We start from the raw sequence: 17,502 nt of genomic DNA on the forward strand, positions 1-17,502 counted from the left end.
CACAGCATACACACAGCATACACACAGCATCCTGTCTTACACACGGCATACACACAACATACACACAGCATACACACAGCATACACACAACATACACACAGCACCCTGTCATACACACAGCACCCTGTCTTACACACAGCATACACACAGCATACACACAGCATACACACAGCACCCTGTCTTACACACAGCATACACGCAGCATACACACAGCATACACACACCATACACACAACATACACACAGCACCCTGTCATACACACAGCACCCTGTCTTACACACAGCATACACACAGCATACACACAGCACCCTGTCTTACACACAGCATACACACAACATACACACAGCATACACACAGCACCCTGTCTTACACACACAGCATACACAGCATACACACAGCACCCTGTCTTACACACACAGCATACACACAGCATACACACAGCATCCTGACTTACACACAGCATACACACAGCATACACACAGCATACACACAGCACCCTGTCTTACACACAGCATACACACAGCACCCTGTCTTACACACAGCATACACACAGCACCCTGTCTTACACACAGCATACACACAGCACCGTCTTACACACAGCACCCTGTCTTACACACAGCATACACACAACATACACACAGCACCCTGTCTTACACACAGCACCCTGTCTTACACACAGCATACACACAGCATCCTGTCTGAGTGAATGGGTGGGTGAGTTGGTGGATGATGGTGGTGGTGGTGGTGATGATGGTGGTGGTGGTGACGGTGGTGATGGTGGTGGTGAATGTGGTGGTGGTGGTGATGTTTGTTGAAGTCCTTAACGTCACATTCAGATTGGAGCACCTCACTATACCCGTCCTGATAGACAGGTAACCCATCACCACCATCAACATCACTATCACCCTCACCACCATCACCACCATCACCACCATCAACATCACTATCACCATCACCACCATCAACATCACTATCACCACCATCAACATCACTATCACCCTCACCACCATCAACATCATCACTACCATCACCACCATCAACATCACCACCATCAACATCACCACCATCAACATCACCACCACTACCATCACCACCATCAACATCACCACCATCAACATCACCACCATCACGACCATCAACATCACTATCACCCTCACCACCATCATCACCACCATCAACATCACCATCACTACCATCACCACCATCAACATCACCACCATCAACATCACCACCATCAACATCACCATCACTACCATCACCACCATCACGACCATCAACATCACTATCACCCTCACCACCATCATCACCATCAACATCACCATCACCATCACTACCATCACCACCGTCACCACCACCACCGTCACCACCACCATCGTCACCAACACTGCCAACATCACCACCATCACCACCATCATCACCACCACCATCACCACCACCACCACCATCGTCACCAACATTGCCAACACCATCACCACACACCACGTGGTGGTGTTGTTGGTGATTGTAGTGATGGTAGTGATGTTGGTGACGGTGTTGTTGTTGGTGGTGGTGTTGTTGGTGGTGGTGTTGTTGGTGGTGTTGTTGGTGGTGGTGGTGTTGTTGTTGATGTTGTTGTTGATGTTGTTGATGTTGTTGTTGATGATGTTGTTGTTGATGTTGTTGATGTTGTTGATGCTGTTGTTGTTGTTGATGTTGTTGATGTTGATGATGTTGTTGATGTTGTTTATGATGTTGTTGATGATGTTGATGTTGTTGATGTTGATGTTGTTTATGATGTTGATGTTGTTGTTGATGTTGTTGATGCTGTTGTTGTTGTTGATGTTGTTTATGATGATGATGTTGTTGATGTTGATGATGATGATGTTGTTGATGTTGTTGTTTATGATGATGTTGTTGATGTTGTTGATGTTGTTTATGATGATGTTGTTGTTTATGATGATGTTGTTGATGTTGTTTATGATGATGATGTTGTTTATTATGATGATGTTGTTGTTGTTGATGTTGTTGATGTTGTTTATGATGTTGTTGTTGATGATGTTGATGATGTTGATGTTGTTTATGATGTTATTGATGTTGTTGTTTATGATGATGTTGTTGATGTTGTTGTTGTTGATGTTGTTGTTGATGTTGTTGATGTTGTTGTTGATGATGTTGTTTATGATGATGTTGTTGTTTATGATGATGATGTTGTTGTTTATGATGATGATGTTGTTGTTTATGATGATGATGTTGTTGTTGTTTATGATGATGATGTTGTTTATGATGATGTTGTTTATGATGATGATGTTGATGTTGTTTATGATGATGTTGTTGATGTTGTTTATGATGATGTTATTGATGTTGATGTTTATGATGATGATGTTGATGTTGTTGATGTTGTTGATGTTTATGATGATGATGTTGATGATGTTGTTGATGTTGATGTTGTTTATGATGTTGATGATGTTGATGTTGTTGTTTATGATGATGATGATGTTGTTGTTGTTGATGTTGTTGTTGTTGCTCCCAGGCTGGTGGCTCGCCGAATGTTTGCGCTGGCTGTGAAGATTTGTGAACTTCTTCGCCTACCAGACCCACAGGGTCGCAGCCGTGTGCTAGCACACTGGGCCTGCTACAAGGTGATACACACACATACCTGGTGATACTCACATACCTGGTGGTGGTACACACATACCTGGTGATACTCACACACTGGGCCTGCTACAAGGTGATACACACATACCTGGTGGTGGTACTCACACATACCTGGTGGTACTCACATACCTGGTGGTACTCACACCTACCTGTGGGTACTCACACCTACCTGGTGATACTAGCACACTGGGCCTGCTACAAGGTGATACTCTCACATACCTGGTGGTACTCACACATACCTGGTGATACATACCTGGTGATACTCACATACCTGGTGATACATACCTGGTGGTGCTAGCACACTGGGCCTGCTACAAGGTGATACACATACCTGGTGATACTCACACCTACCTGGTGGTACTAGCACACTGGGCCTGCTACAAGGTGATACACACATACCTACCTGGTGATACTCACATACCTGGTGGTACTAGCACACTGGGCCTGCTACAAGGTGATACTCACATACCTGGTGATACTAGCACACTGGGCCTGCTACAAGGTGATACACACATACCTGGTGATACATACCTGGTGGTACTAGCACACTGGGCCTGCTACAAGGTGATACACACATACCTGTTAGTGGTACTCACATACCTGGTGATACATACCTGGTGGTACTAGCACACTGGGCCTGCTACAAGGTGATACTCACATACCTGGTGGTGGTACTCACATACCTGGTGATACTCACACATACCTGGTGGTGATACTCACACCTACCTGGTGATACTAGCACACTGGGCCTGCTACAAGGTGATACACATACCTGGTGATACTCACATACCTGGTGATACATACCTGGTGGTACTCACACCTACCTGGTGGTACTAGCACACTGGGCCTGCTACAAGGTGATACTCACACATACCTGGTGATACTCACACATACCTGGTGATACATACCTGGTGGTACTAGCACACTGGGCCTGCTACAAGGTGATACTCACACCTACCTGGTGGTGGTACACACATACCTGGTGGTACATACCTGGTGGTACTAGCACACTTGGCCTGCTACAAGGTGATACTCACATACCTGGTGATACACACACCTACCTGGTGATACATACCTGGTGATACTAGCACACTGGGCCTGCTACAAGGTGATACTCACATACCTGGTGATACACACACCTACCTGGTGATACATACCTGGTGATACTAGCACACTGGGCCTGCTACAAGGTGATACTCACACCTACCTGGTGATACTCACATACCTGGTGATACATACCTGGTGATACATACCTGGTGGTGCTAGCACACTGGGCCTGCTACAAGGTGATACACCTACCTGGTGATACTCACATACCTGGTGGTACTAGCACACTGGGCCTGCTACAAGGTGATACTCACACATACCTGGTGATACTCACATACCTGGTGATACATACCTGGTGGTGCTAGCACACTGGGCCTGCTACAAGGTGATACACACACCTACCTGGTGGTGGTACTCACATACCTGTTAGTGGTACTAGCACACTGGGCCTGCTACAAGGTGATACTCACACATACCTGGTGATACTCACATACCTGGTGATACATACCTGGTGGTGCTAGCACACTGGGCCTGCTACAAGGTGATACACACACCTACCTGGTGGTGGTACTCACATACCTGTTAGTGGTACTAGCACACTGGGCCTGCTACAAGGTGATACTCACACATACCTGGTGATACTCACATACCTGGTGATACATACCTGGTGGTGCTAGCACACTGGGCCTGCTACAAGGTGATACACACACCTACCTGGTGGTGGTACTCACATACCTGTTAGTGGTACTAGCACACTGGGCCTGCTACAAGGTGATACTCACACCTACCTGGTGGTGATACTCACATACCTGGTGATACATACCTGGTGGTGATACTCACACATACCTGGTGATACTCACATACCTGGTGGTACTAGCACACTGGGCCTGCTACAAGGTGATACTCACACACACCTGGTGGTACTCACACCTACCTGGTGGTACTCACATACCTGGTGGTACTAGCACACTGGGCCTGCTACAAGGTGATACACACACCTACCTGGTGGTGGTACTCACACCTACCTGTTGGTGATACACACATACCTGGTGATACTCACATACCTGGTGGTACTAGCACACTGGGCCTGCTACAAGGTGATACACACATACCTGGTGGTGGTACTCACATACCTGGTGGTACTCACACCTACCTGGTGGTACTCACATACCTGGTGATACATACCTGGTGGTACTAGCACACTGGGCCTGCTACAAGGTGATACACACATACCTGTTAGTGGTACTCACACATACCTGGTGGTGGTACTCACATACCTGGTGGTACTAGCACACTGGGCCTGCTACAAGGTGATACACCTACCTGGTGATACTCACATACCTGGTGATACATACCTGGTGGTACTAGCACACTGGGCCTGCTACAAGGTGGTACTCACATACCTGTTGGTACTCACACCTACCTGGTGATACTCACATACCTGGTGATACTCACACCTACCTGGTGGTACTAGCACACTGGGCCTGCTACAAGGTGATACTCACATACCTGGTGATACTCACACATACCTGGTGATACTCACATACCTGGTGGTACTAGCACACTGGGCCTGCTACAAGGTGATACACACATACCTGGTGATACTCACATACCTGGTGATACTCACACCTACCTGGTGATACTCACATACCTGGTTGTGATACTCACATACCTGGTGGTGGTACTCACATACCTGGTGGTACTAGCACACTGGGCCTGCTACAAGGTGATACTCACATACCTGGTGATACTCACACATACCTGGTGGTACTAGCACACTGGGCCTGCTACAAGGTGATACACACACCTACCTGTTAGTGGTACTCACATACCTGGTGGTACTAGCACACTGGGCCTGCTACAAGGTGATACACACCTACCTGGTGGTGGTACTCACACATACCTGGTGGTACTCACACCTACCTGTTGGTGGTACTCACACCTACCTGGTGATACTCACATACCTGGTGATACATACCTGGTGATACATACCTGGTGATACATACCTGGTGGTACTAGCACACTGGGCCTGCTACAAGGTGATACACACATACCTGGTGATACTCACATACCTGGTGATACTCACATACCTGGTGATACTCACACCTACCTGGTGGTACTAGCACACTGGGCCTGCTACAAGGTGATACTCACATACCTGGTGGTGATACACACATACCTGTTAGTGGTACTCACATACCTGGTGGTGGTACTCACATACCTGTTAGTGGTACTCACATCTACCTGGTGGTACTAGCACACTGGGCCTGCTACAAGGTGATACTCACATACCTGGTGATACATACCTGGTGATACATACCTGGTGGTACTAGCACACTGGGCCTGCTACAAGGTGATACACACATACCTGGTGGTGGTACTCACATACCTGGTGGTGGTACTCACATACCTGGTGATACTCACATACCTGGTGATACACACACCTACCTGTGGGTACTCACATCTACCTGGTGATACTCACATACCTGGTGGTACTCACATACCTGGTGGTACTCACATCTACCTGGTGATACTCACACCTACCTGGTGATACTAGCACACTGGGCCTGCTACAAGGTGATACACACATACCTGGTGATACTCACACATACCTGGTGGTGATACTCACATACCTGGTGGTACTCACATACCTGGTGATACTCACATACCTGGTGGTACTAGCACACTGGGCCTGCTACAAGGTGATACACCTACCTGGTGGTACTCACATACCTGGTGATACTCACATACCTGGTGATACATACCTGGTGGTGGTACTCACACCTACCTGGTGATACTCACACATACCTGGTGATACACACACCTACCTGGTGATACTCACACATACCTGGTGGTGGTACTCACATCTACCTGGTGATACTCACATACCTGGTGGTACTAGCACACTGGGCCTGCTACAAGGTGATACTCACACCTACCTGGTGGTGGTACTCACATACCTGGTGGTGGTACTCACATACCTGGTGATACTCACATACCTGGTGATACACACACCTACCTGTGGGTACTCACATCTACCTGGTGATACTCACATACCTGGTGGTACTCACATACCTGGTGGTACTCACATCTACCTGGTGATACTCACACCTACCTGGTGATACTAGCACACTGGGCCTGCTACAAGGTGATACACACATACCTGGTGATACTCACACATACCTGGTGGTGATACTCACATACCTGGTGGTACTCACATACCTGGTGATACTCACATACCTGGTGGTACTAGCACACTGGGCCTGCTACAAGGTGATACACCTACCTGGTGGTACTCACATACCTGGTGATACTCACATACCTGGTGATACATACCTGGTGGTGGTACTCACACCTACCTGGTGATACTCACACATACCTGGTGATACACACACCTACCTGGTGATACTCACACATACCTGGTGGTGGTACTCACATCTACCTGGTGATACTCACATACCTGGTGGTACTAGCACACTGGGCCTGCTACAAGGTGATACTCACACCTACCTGGTGGTGGTACTCACATACCTGGTGGTGGTACTCACATACCTGGTGATACTCACATACCTGGTGATACACACACCTACCTGTGGGTACTCACATCTACCTGGTGATACTCACATACCTGGTGGTACTCACATACCTGGTGGTACTCACATCTACCTGGTGATACTCACACCTACCTGGTGATACTAGCACACTGGGCCTGCTACAAGGTGATACACACATACCTGGTGATACTCACACATACCTGGTGGTGATACTCACATACCTGGTGGTACTCACATACCTGGTGATACTCACATACCTGGTGGTACTAGCACACTGGGCCTGCTACAAGGTGATACACCTACCTGGTGGTACTCACATACCTGGTGATACTCACATACCTGGTGATACATACCTGGTGGTGGTACTCACACCTACCTGGTGATACTCACACATACCTGGTGATACACACACCTACCTGGTGATACTCACACATACCTGGTGGTGGTACTCACATCTACCTGGTGATACTCACATACCTGGTGGTACTAGCACACTGGGCCTGCTACAAGGTGATACTCACATACCTGGTGGTGGTACTCACATACCTGGTGGTGGTACTCACATACCTGGTGATACTCACATACCTGGTGATACACACACCTACCTGTGGGTACTCACATCTACCTGGTGATACTCACATACCTGGTGGTACTCACATACCTGGTGGTACTCACATCTACCTGGTGATACTCACACCTACCTGGTGATACTAGCACACTGGGCCTGCTACAAGGTGATACACACATACCTGGTGATACTCACACATACCTGGTGGTGATACTCACATACCTGGTGGTACTCACACCTACCTGGTGATACTCACATACCTGGTGGTACTCACATACCTGGTGATACATACCTGGTGGTGGTACTCACACCTACCTGGTGATACTCACACATACCTGGTGATACACACACCTACCTGGTGATACTCACACATACCTGGTGGTGGTACTCACATCTACCTGGTGATACTCACATACCTGGTGGTACTAGCACACTGGGCCTGCTACAAGGTGATACTCACACATACCTGGTGATACTCACATACCTGGTGATACATACCTGGTGGTGCTAGCACACTGGGCCTGCTACAAGGTGATACACACACCTACCTGGTGGTGGTACTCACATACCTGTTAGTGGTACTAGCACACTGGGCCTGCTACAAGGTGATACTCACACATACCTGGTGATACTCACATACCTGGTGATACATACCTGGTGGTGCTAGCACACTGGGCCTGCTACAAGGTGATACACACACCTACCTGGTGGTGGTACTCACATACCTGTTAGTGGTACTAGCACACTGGGCCTGCTACAAGGTGATACTCACACCTACCTGGTGGTGATACTCACATACCTGGTGATACATACCTGGTGGTGATACTCACACATACCTGGTGATACTCACATACCTGGTGGTACTAGCACACTGGGCCTGCTACAAGGTGATACTCACACACACCTGGTGGTACTCACACCTACCTGGTGGTACTCACATACCTGGTGGTACTAGCACACTGGGCCTGCTACAAGGTGATACACACACCTACCTGGTGGTGGTACTCACACCTACCTGTTGGTGATACACACATACCTGGTGATACTCACATACCTGGTGGTACTAGCACACTGGGCCTGCTACAAGGTGATACACACATACCTGGTGGTGGTACTCACATACCTGGTGGTACTCACACCTACCTGGTGGTACTCACATACCTGGTGATACATACCTGGTGGTACTAGCACACTGGGCCTGCTACAAGGTGATACACACATACCTGTTAGTGGTACTCACACATACCTGGTGGTGGTACTCACATACCTGGTGGTACTAGCACACTGGGCCTGCTACAAGGTGATACACCTACCTGGTGATACTCACATACCTGGTGATACATACCTGGTGGTACTAGCACACTGGGCCTGCTACAAGGTGGTACTCACATACCTGTTGGTACTCACACCTACCTGGTGATACTCACATACCTGGTGATACTCACACCTACCTGGTGGTACTAGCACACTGGGCCTGCTACAAGGTGATACTCACATACCTGGTGATACTCACACATACCTGGTGATACTCACATACCTGGTGGTACTAGCACACTGGGCCTGCTACAAGGTGATACACACATACCTGGTGATACTCACATACCTGGTGATACTCACACCTACCTGGTGATACTCACATACCTGGTTGTGATACTCACATACCTGGTGGTGGTACTCACATACCTGGTGGTACTAGCACACTGGGCCTGCTACAAGGTGATACTCACATACCTGGTGATACTCACACATACCTGGTGGTACTAGCACACTGGGCCTGCTACAAGGTGATACACACACCTACCTGTTAGTGGTACTCACATACCTGGTGGTACTAGCACACTGGGCCTGCTACAAGGTGATACACACCTACCTGGTGGTGGTACTCACACATACCTGGTGGTACTCACACCTACCTGTTGGTGGTACTCACACCTACCTGGTGATACTCACATACCTGGTGATACATACCTGGTGATACATACCTGGTGATACATACCTGGTGGTACTAGCACACTGGGCCTGCTACAAGGTGATACACACATACCTGGTGATACTCACATACCTGGTGATACTCACATACCTGGTGATACTCACACCTACCTGGTGGTACTAGCACACTGGGCCTGCTACAAGGTGATACTCACATACCTGGTGGTGATACACACATACCTGTTAGTGGTACTCACATACCTGGTGGTGGTACTCACATACCTGTTAGTGGTACTCACATCTACCTGGTGGTACTAGCACACTGGGCCTGCTACAAGGTGATACTCACATACCTGGTGATACATACCTGGTGATACATACCTGGTGGTACTAGCACACTGGGCCTGCTACAAGGTGATACACACATACCTGGTGGTGGTACTCACATACCTGGTGGTGGTACTCACATACCTGGTGATACTCACATACCTGGTGATACACACACCTACCTGTGGGTACTCACATCTACCTGGTGATACTCACATACCTGGTGGTACTCACATACCTGGTGGTACTCACATCTACCTGGTGATACTCACACCTACCTGGTGATACTAGCACACTGGGCCTGCTACAAGGTGATACACACATACCTGGTGATACTCACACATACCTGGTGGTGATACTCACATACCTGGTGGTACTCACATACCTGGTGATACTCACATACCTGGTGGTACTAGCACACTGGGCCTGCTACAAGGTGATACACCTACCTGGTGGTACTCACATACCTGGTGATACTCACATACCTGGTGATACATACCTGGTGGTGGTACTCACACCTACCTGGTGATACTCACACATACCTGGTGATACACACACCTACCTGGTGATACTCACACATACCTGGTGGTGGTACTCACATCTACCTGGTGATACTCACATACCTGGTGGTACTAGCACACTGGGCCTGCTACAAGGTGATACTCACACCTACCTGGTGGTGGTACTCACATACCTGGTGGTGGTACTCACATACCTGGTGATACTCACATACCTGGTGATACACACACCTACCTGTGGGTACTCACATCTACCTGGTGATACTCACATACCTGGTGGTACTCACATACCTGGTGGTACTCACATCTACCTGGTGATACTCACACCTACCTGGTGATACTAGCACACTGGGCCTGCTACAAGGTGATACACACATACCTGGTGATACTCACACATACCTGGTGGTGATACTCACATACCTGGTGGTACTCACATACCTGGTGATACTCACATACCTGGTGGTACTAGCACACTGGGCCTGCTACAAGGTGATACACCTACCTGGTGGTACTCACATACCTGGTGATACTCACATACCTGGTGATACATACCTGGTGGTGGTACTCACACCTACCTGGTGATACTCACACATACCTGGTGATACACACACCTACCTGGTGATACTCACACATACCTGGTGGTGGTACTCACATCTACCTGGTGATACTCACATACCTGGTGGTACTAGCACACTGGGCCTGCTACAAGGTGATACTCACACCTACCTGGTGGTGGTACTCACATACCTGGTGGTGGTACTCACATACCTGGTGATACTCACATACCTGGTGATACACACACCTACCTGTGGGTACTCACATCTACCTGGTGATACTCACATACCTGGTGGTACTCACATACCTGGTGGTACTCACATCTACCTGGTGATACTCACACCTACCTGGTGATACTAGCACACTGGGCCTGCTACAAGGTGATACACACATACCTGGTGATACTCACACATACCTGGTGGTGATACTCACATACCTGGTGGTACTCACATACCTGGTGATACTCACATACCTGGTGGTACTAGCACACTGGGCCTGCTACAAGGTGATACACCTACCTGGTGGTACTCACATACCTGGTGATACTCACATACCTGGTGATACATACCTGGTGGTGGTACTCACACCTACCTGGTGATACTCACACATACCTGGTGATACACACACCTACCTGGTGATACTCACACATACCTGGTGGTGGTACTCACATCTACCTGGTGATACTCACATACCTGGTGGTACTAGCACACTGGGCCTGCTACAAGGTGATACTCACATACCTGGTGGTGGTACTCACATACCTGGTGGTGGTACTCACATACCTGGTGATACTCACATACCTGGTGATACACACACCTACCTGTGGGTACTCACATCTACCTGGTGATACTCACATACCTGGTGGTACTCACATACCTGGTGGTACTCACATCTACCTGGTGATACTCACACCTACCTGGTGATACTAGCACACTGGGCCTGCTACAAGGTGATACACACATACCTGGTGATACTCACACATACCTGGTGGTGATACTCACATACCTGGTGGTACTCACACCTACCTGGTGATACTCACATACCTGGTGGTACTCACATACCTGGTGATACATACCTGGTGGTGGTACTCACACCTACCTGGTGATACTCACACATACCTGGTGATACACACACCTACCTGGTGATACTCACACATACCTGGTGGTGGTACTCACATCTACCTGGTGATACTCACATACCTGGTGGTACTAGCACACTGGGCCTGCTACAAGGTGATACTCACATACCTGGTGATACTCACACATACCTGGTGGTGGTACTCACATACCTGGTGGTACTCACACCTACCTGTGGGTACTCACATCTACCTGGTGATACTCACATACCTGGTGGTACTCACATACCTGGTGGTACTCACATCTACCTGGTGATACTCACACCTACCTGGTGATACTAGCACACTGGGCCTGCTACAAGGTGATACACACATACCTGGTGATACTCACACATACCTGTTGGTGGTACTCACATACCTGGTGGTGGTACTCACATACCTGGTGGTACTAGCACACTGGGCCTGCTACAAGGTGATACACACACCTACCTGGTGATACTCACATACCTGGTGATACTCACATACCTGGTGATACTCACATACCTGGTGGTACTAGCACACTGGGCCTGCTACAAGGTGATACTCACATACCTGGTGATACTCACATACCTCGTGGTACTCACACCTACCTGGTGGTACTAGCACACTGGGCCTGCTACAAGGTGATACTCACATACCTGGTGATACTCACATACCTGGTGGTACTCACATACCTGGTGATACTCACATACCTGGTGGTACTCACATACCTGGTGGTACTAGCACACTGGGCCTGCTACAAGGTGATACTCACATACCTGGTGATACTCACACATACCTGGTGGTGGTACTCACATACCTGGTGGTACTAGCACACTGGGCCTGCTACAAGGTGATACTCACACCTACCTGGTGATACTCACACATACCTGGTGGTGGTACTCACATACCTGGTGGTACTAGCACACTGGGCCTGCTACAAGGTGATACTCACACCTACCTGGTGATACTCACATACCTGGTGATACTCACATACCTGTTGGTGGTACTCACATACCTGGTGGTGGTACTCACATACCTGGTGGTACTAGCACACTGGGCCTGCTACAAGGTGATACTCACACCTACCTGGTGGTACTAGCACACTGGGCCTGCTACAAGGTGATACTCACACCTACCTGGTGGTACTAGCACACTGGGCCTGCTACAAGGTGATACTCACATACCTGTGGGTACTCACACCTATCTGGTGGTACTCACATACCTGGTGATATTCACATACCTGGTGATACTCACATACCTGGTGGTACTAGTACACTGGGCCTGCTACAAGGTGATACTCACATACCTGTTAGTGGTACTCACATACCTGGTGATACTCACATACCTGGTGATACTCACATACCTGGTGGTACTAGCACACTGGGCCTGCTACAAGGTGGTACTCACATACCTGGTGGTACTCACATACCTGGTGGTACTCACACCTACCTGGTGATACTCACATACCTGGCGCTACTAGCACACTGGGCCTGCTACAAGGTGATACTCACATACCTCGTGGTACTCACACCTATCTGTGTGTGGTACTAGCACACTGGGCCTGCTACAAGGTGATACTCATATACCTGGTGATACACACACCTACCTGGTGGTACTCACACCTACCTGGTGGTACTCACACCTACCTGCTGGTACTCACATACCTGCTGGTACTCCCACCTACCTGTGGGTGGTACTAGCACACTGGGCCTGCTACAAGGTGATACTCACCTACCTAGTGGTACTCACATACCTGGTGATACTCACATCTACCTGGTGGTACTCACATACCTGGTGGTACTAGCACACTGGGCCTGCTACAAGGTGATACTCACATACCTGGTGGTGGTACTCACATACCTGGTGATACTCACATACCTGGTGGCACTCACATACCTGGTGGTACTAGCACACTGGGCCTGCTACAAGGTGATACTCACATACCTGGTGATACTCACATACCTCGTGGTACTCACAAACCTGGTGGTACACACACCTACCTGGTGATACTCACATACCTGTTGGTGGTACTCACACCTACCTGTGGGTGGTACTAGCACACTGGGCCTGCTACAAGGTGATACTCACATACCTGGTGATACTCACATACCTGTTGATACACACACCTACCTGGTGGTACTCACACCTACCTGTTAGTGGTACTCACACCTACCTGGTGATACTCACATCTACCTGGTGATACTCACATACCTGGTGATACTCACATACCTGGTGATACTCACATACCTAGTGGTACTCACACCTACCTGGTGGTGGTACTAGCACACTGGGCCTGCTACAAGGTGATACTCACATACCTAGTGGTACTCACATACCTGGTGATACTCACATCTACCTGGTGGTACTCACATACCTGGTGGTACTAGCACACTGGGCCTGCTACAAGGTGATACTCACATACCTGGTGGTGGTACTCACATACCTGGTGATACTCACATACCTGGTGGTACTCACATACCTGGTGGTACTAGCACACTGGGCCTGCTACAAGGTGATACTCACATACCTGGTGATACTCACATACCTCGTAGTACTCACAAACCTGGTGGTACACACACCTATCTGGTGGTACTCACATACCTGTTGGTGGTACTCACACCTACCTGTGGGTGGTACTAGCACACTGGGCCTGCTACAAGGTGATACTCACATACCTGGTGATACTCACATACCTGGTGATACACACACCTACCTGGTGGTACTCACATACCTGGTGGTGGTACTCACCCCTACCTGGTGATACTCACATCTACCTGGTGATACTCACATACCTGGTGATACTCACATACCTGGTGGTACTCACATACCTAGTGGTACTCACACCTACCTGTTAGTGGTACTCACACCTACCTGTGGGTGGTACTCATACCTACCTGTGGGTGATACTCACACCTACCTGGTGGTACTCATACCTACCTGTGGGTGATACTCATACCTACCTGTGTGTGGTACTCATACCTACCTGTGTGTGGTACTCACACCTACCTGTGGGTGATACTCACACCTACCTGGTGGTACTCATACCTACCTGTGGGTGATACTCATACCTACCTGTGTGTGGTACTCACACCTACCTGTGTGTGGTACTCATACCTACCTGTGGGTGATACTCATACCTACCTGTGGGTGATACTCACACCTACCTGTGGGTGATACTCACACCTACCTGGTGGTACTCACACCTACCTGTTAGTGGTACTCACACCTACCTGTTAGTGGTACTCACACCTACCTGTGGGTGGTACTCATACCTACCTGTGGGTGGTACTCACACCTACCTGTGTGTGGTACTCATACCTACCTGTGGGTGATACTCATACCTACCTGTGGGTGATACTCACACCTACCTGTGGGTGATATTCACACCTACCTGGTGGTACTCACACCTACCTGTTAGTGGTACTCACACCTACCTGTTAGTGGTACTCACACCTACCTGTGGGTGGTACTCATACCTACCTGTGGGTGATACTCACACCTACCTGGTGGTACTCATACCTACCTGTGGGTGATACTCATACCTACCTGTGTGTGGTACTCATACCTACCTGTGTGTGGTACTCACACCTACCTGTGGGTGATACTCACACCTACGTGGTGGTACTCATACCTACCTGTGGGTGATACACCTACCTGGTGGTACTCATACCTACCTGTGGGTGATACTCATACCTACCTGTGTGTGGTACTCACACCTACCTGTGTGTGGTACTCATACCTACCTGTGGGTGATACTCATACCTACCTGTGGGTGATACTCACACCTACCTGTGTGTGATACTCACACGTACCTGTGGTACTCACACCTACCTGTGGTGGTACTCACACCTACCTGTGGTACTCACACCTACCTGTGATACTCACACGTACCTGTGTGTGATACTCACACCTACCTGTGATACTCACACCTACCTGTGGTACTCACACCTACCTACCTGTGATACTCACACCTACCTGTGATACTCACACCTACCTGTGATACTCGCGCAGGTGGAGAGACGTACCTGTGTGTGATACACCTACCTGTGTGTGATACACCTACCTGATGATACACACACCTACCTGTGTGTGATACACCTACCTGTGATACTCACACCTACCTGTGATACTCACACGTACCCGTGGTGGTACTCACACCTACCTGTGGTACTCACACCTACCTGTGGTACTCACACCTACCTGTGTGTGATACACCTACCTGTGGTACTCACACCTACCTGTGATACTCACACCTACCTGTGGTACTCACACCTTCCTGTGTGGTACTCACACCTACCTGTGATACTCACACCTACCTGTGGTACTCACACCTACCTGTGTGGTACTCACACCTACCTGTGTGGTACTCACACCTACCTGTGGTACTCACACCTACCTGTGGTACTCACACCTACCTGTGATACTCACACCTACCTGATGATACACACACCTACCTGTGTGTGATACACGTACCTGTGTGTGATACTCACACGTACCTGTGTGTGATACTCACACGTACCTGTGTGTGATACTCACACGTACCTGTGATACTCACACCTACCTGGTGGTACTCACACGTACCTGTGATACTCACACCTACCTGTGATACTCACACCTACCTGTGATACACGTGCCTGTGGTACTCACACCTACCTGTGATACTCACACCTACCTGTGATACACGTGCCTGTGGTACTCACACCTACCTGTGGTACTCACACCTACCTGTGGTACTCACACCTACCTGTGTGTGATACTCACACCTACCTGTGATACTCACACCTACCCCGGTGGTACTCACGCAGGTGGAGAGCGACGTACCTGACGAGGCTCTAGCCCTGCTGATGAATCGCCGTCTCGGAGACGCCCCCGGCCTGTCCTACACCGAGATCGCAGCCCGTGCCACTCACCTGGGGCGCAGGGACCTCGCCGTCAAGGTGAGTACCTCCGTGGTACCCGTGGGTACCTCCGTGGTACTCGTGAGTACCTCTGTGGTACTCGTGGGTACCACCACCACGGTGGTGGTAACCGTCTCGGAGACGCCCCCGGCCTGTCCTACACCGAGATCGCAGCCCGTGCCACTCACCTGGGGCGCAGGGACCTCGCCGTCAAGGTGAGTACCTCCGTGGTACTCACGGGTACCTCTGTGGTACTCGTGGGTACCTCCACCACGGTGGTACTCGTGGGTACCACCGTGCCACTCACCTGGGGCGCAGGGACCTCGCCGTCAAGGTGAGTACCTCCGTGGTACTCGTGGGTACCTCCGTGGTACT

At 49.3% G+C, this 17,502-nt stretch overlaps 1 protein-coding gene and 4 long non-coding RNA genes across 6 annotated transcripts in view; 1 reads left to right on the forward strand and 4 right to left on the reverse strand.

The window, feature by feature from the left end:
* The window catches only part of LOC142906988 (vacuolar protein sorting-associated protein 16 homolog), an 82,967-nt gene that overhangs the window by 49,085 nt on the left and 16,380 nt on the right, over positions 1-17,502 (forward strand). For both annotated transcript variants that reach the window (XM_076055885.1, XM_076055884.1), the window contains exons 8-10: positions 838-873; positions 2,511-2,619; positions 17,035-17,342. In XM_076055885.1, the coding sequence (XP_075912000.1) occupies positions 838-873; positions 2,511-2,619; positions 17,035-17,342 (453 nt within the window). The remainder of the gene's footprint in view (positions 1-837; positions 874-2,510; positions 2,620-17,034; positions 17,343-17,502) is intronic.
* LOC142906989 (uncharacterized) lies at positions 4,886-6,266 on the reverse strand. The gene is made up of 3 exons (XR_012930613.1): positions 6,169-6,266; positions 5,230-5,514; positions 4,886-4,959 (listed from the first exon to the last, which is right to left on the reverse strand). It is a non-coding gene; the product is annotated as an uncharacterized LOC142906989 (long non-coding RNA).
* LOC142906990 (uncharacterized) lies at positions 8,998-10,378 on the reverse strand. The gene is made up of 3 exons (XR_012930614.1): positions 10,281-10,378; positions 9,342-9,626; positions 8,998-9,071 (listed from the first exon to the last, which is right to left on the reverse strand). It is a non-coding gene; the product is annotated as an uncharacterized LOC142906990 (long non-coding RNA).
* Positions 12,834-14,857, reverse strand: LOC142906991 (uncharacterized). The gene is made up of 3 exons (XR_012930615.1): positions 14,691-14,857; positions 12,958-13,046; positions 12,834-12,903 (listed from the first exon to the last, which is right to left on the reverse strand). It is a non-coding gene; the product is annotated as an uncharacterized LOC142906991 (long non-coding RNA).
* On the reverse strand, positions 16,720-16,999 carry LOC142906992 (uncharacterized). The gene is made up of 3 exons (XR_012930616.1): positions 16,970-16,999; positions 16,791-16,825; positions 16,720-16,748 (listed from the first exon to the last, which is right to left on the reverse strand). It is a non-coding gene; the product is annotated as an uncharacterized LOC142906992 (long non-coding RNA).

This window comes from Petromyzon marinus, chromosome 73, assembly GCF_048934315.1.
Source record: "Petromyzon marinus isolate PM22_M1 ecotype Great Lakes invasive population chromosome 73, UKy_Petmar_22M1.pri1.0, whole genome shotgun sequence".
NCBI lineage: Eukaryota > Metazoa > Chordata > Hyperoartia > Petromyzontiformes > Petromyzontidae > Petromyzon > Petromyzon marinus.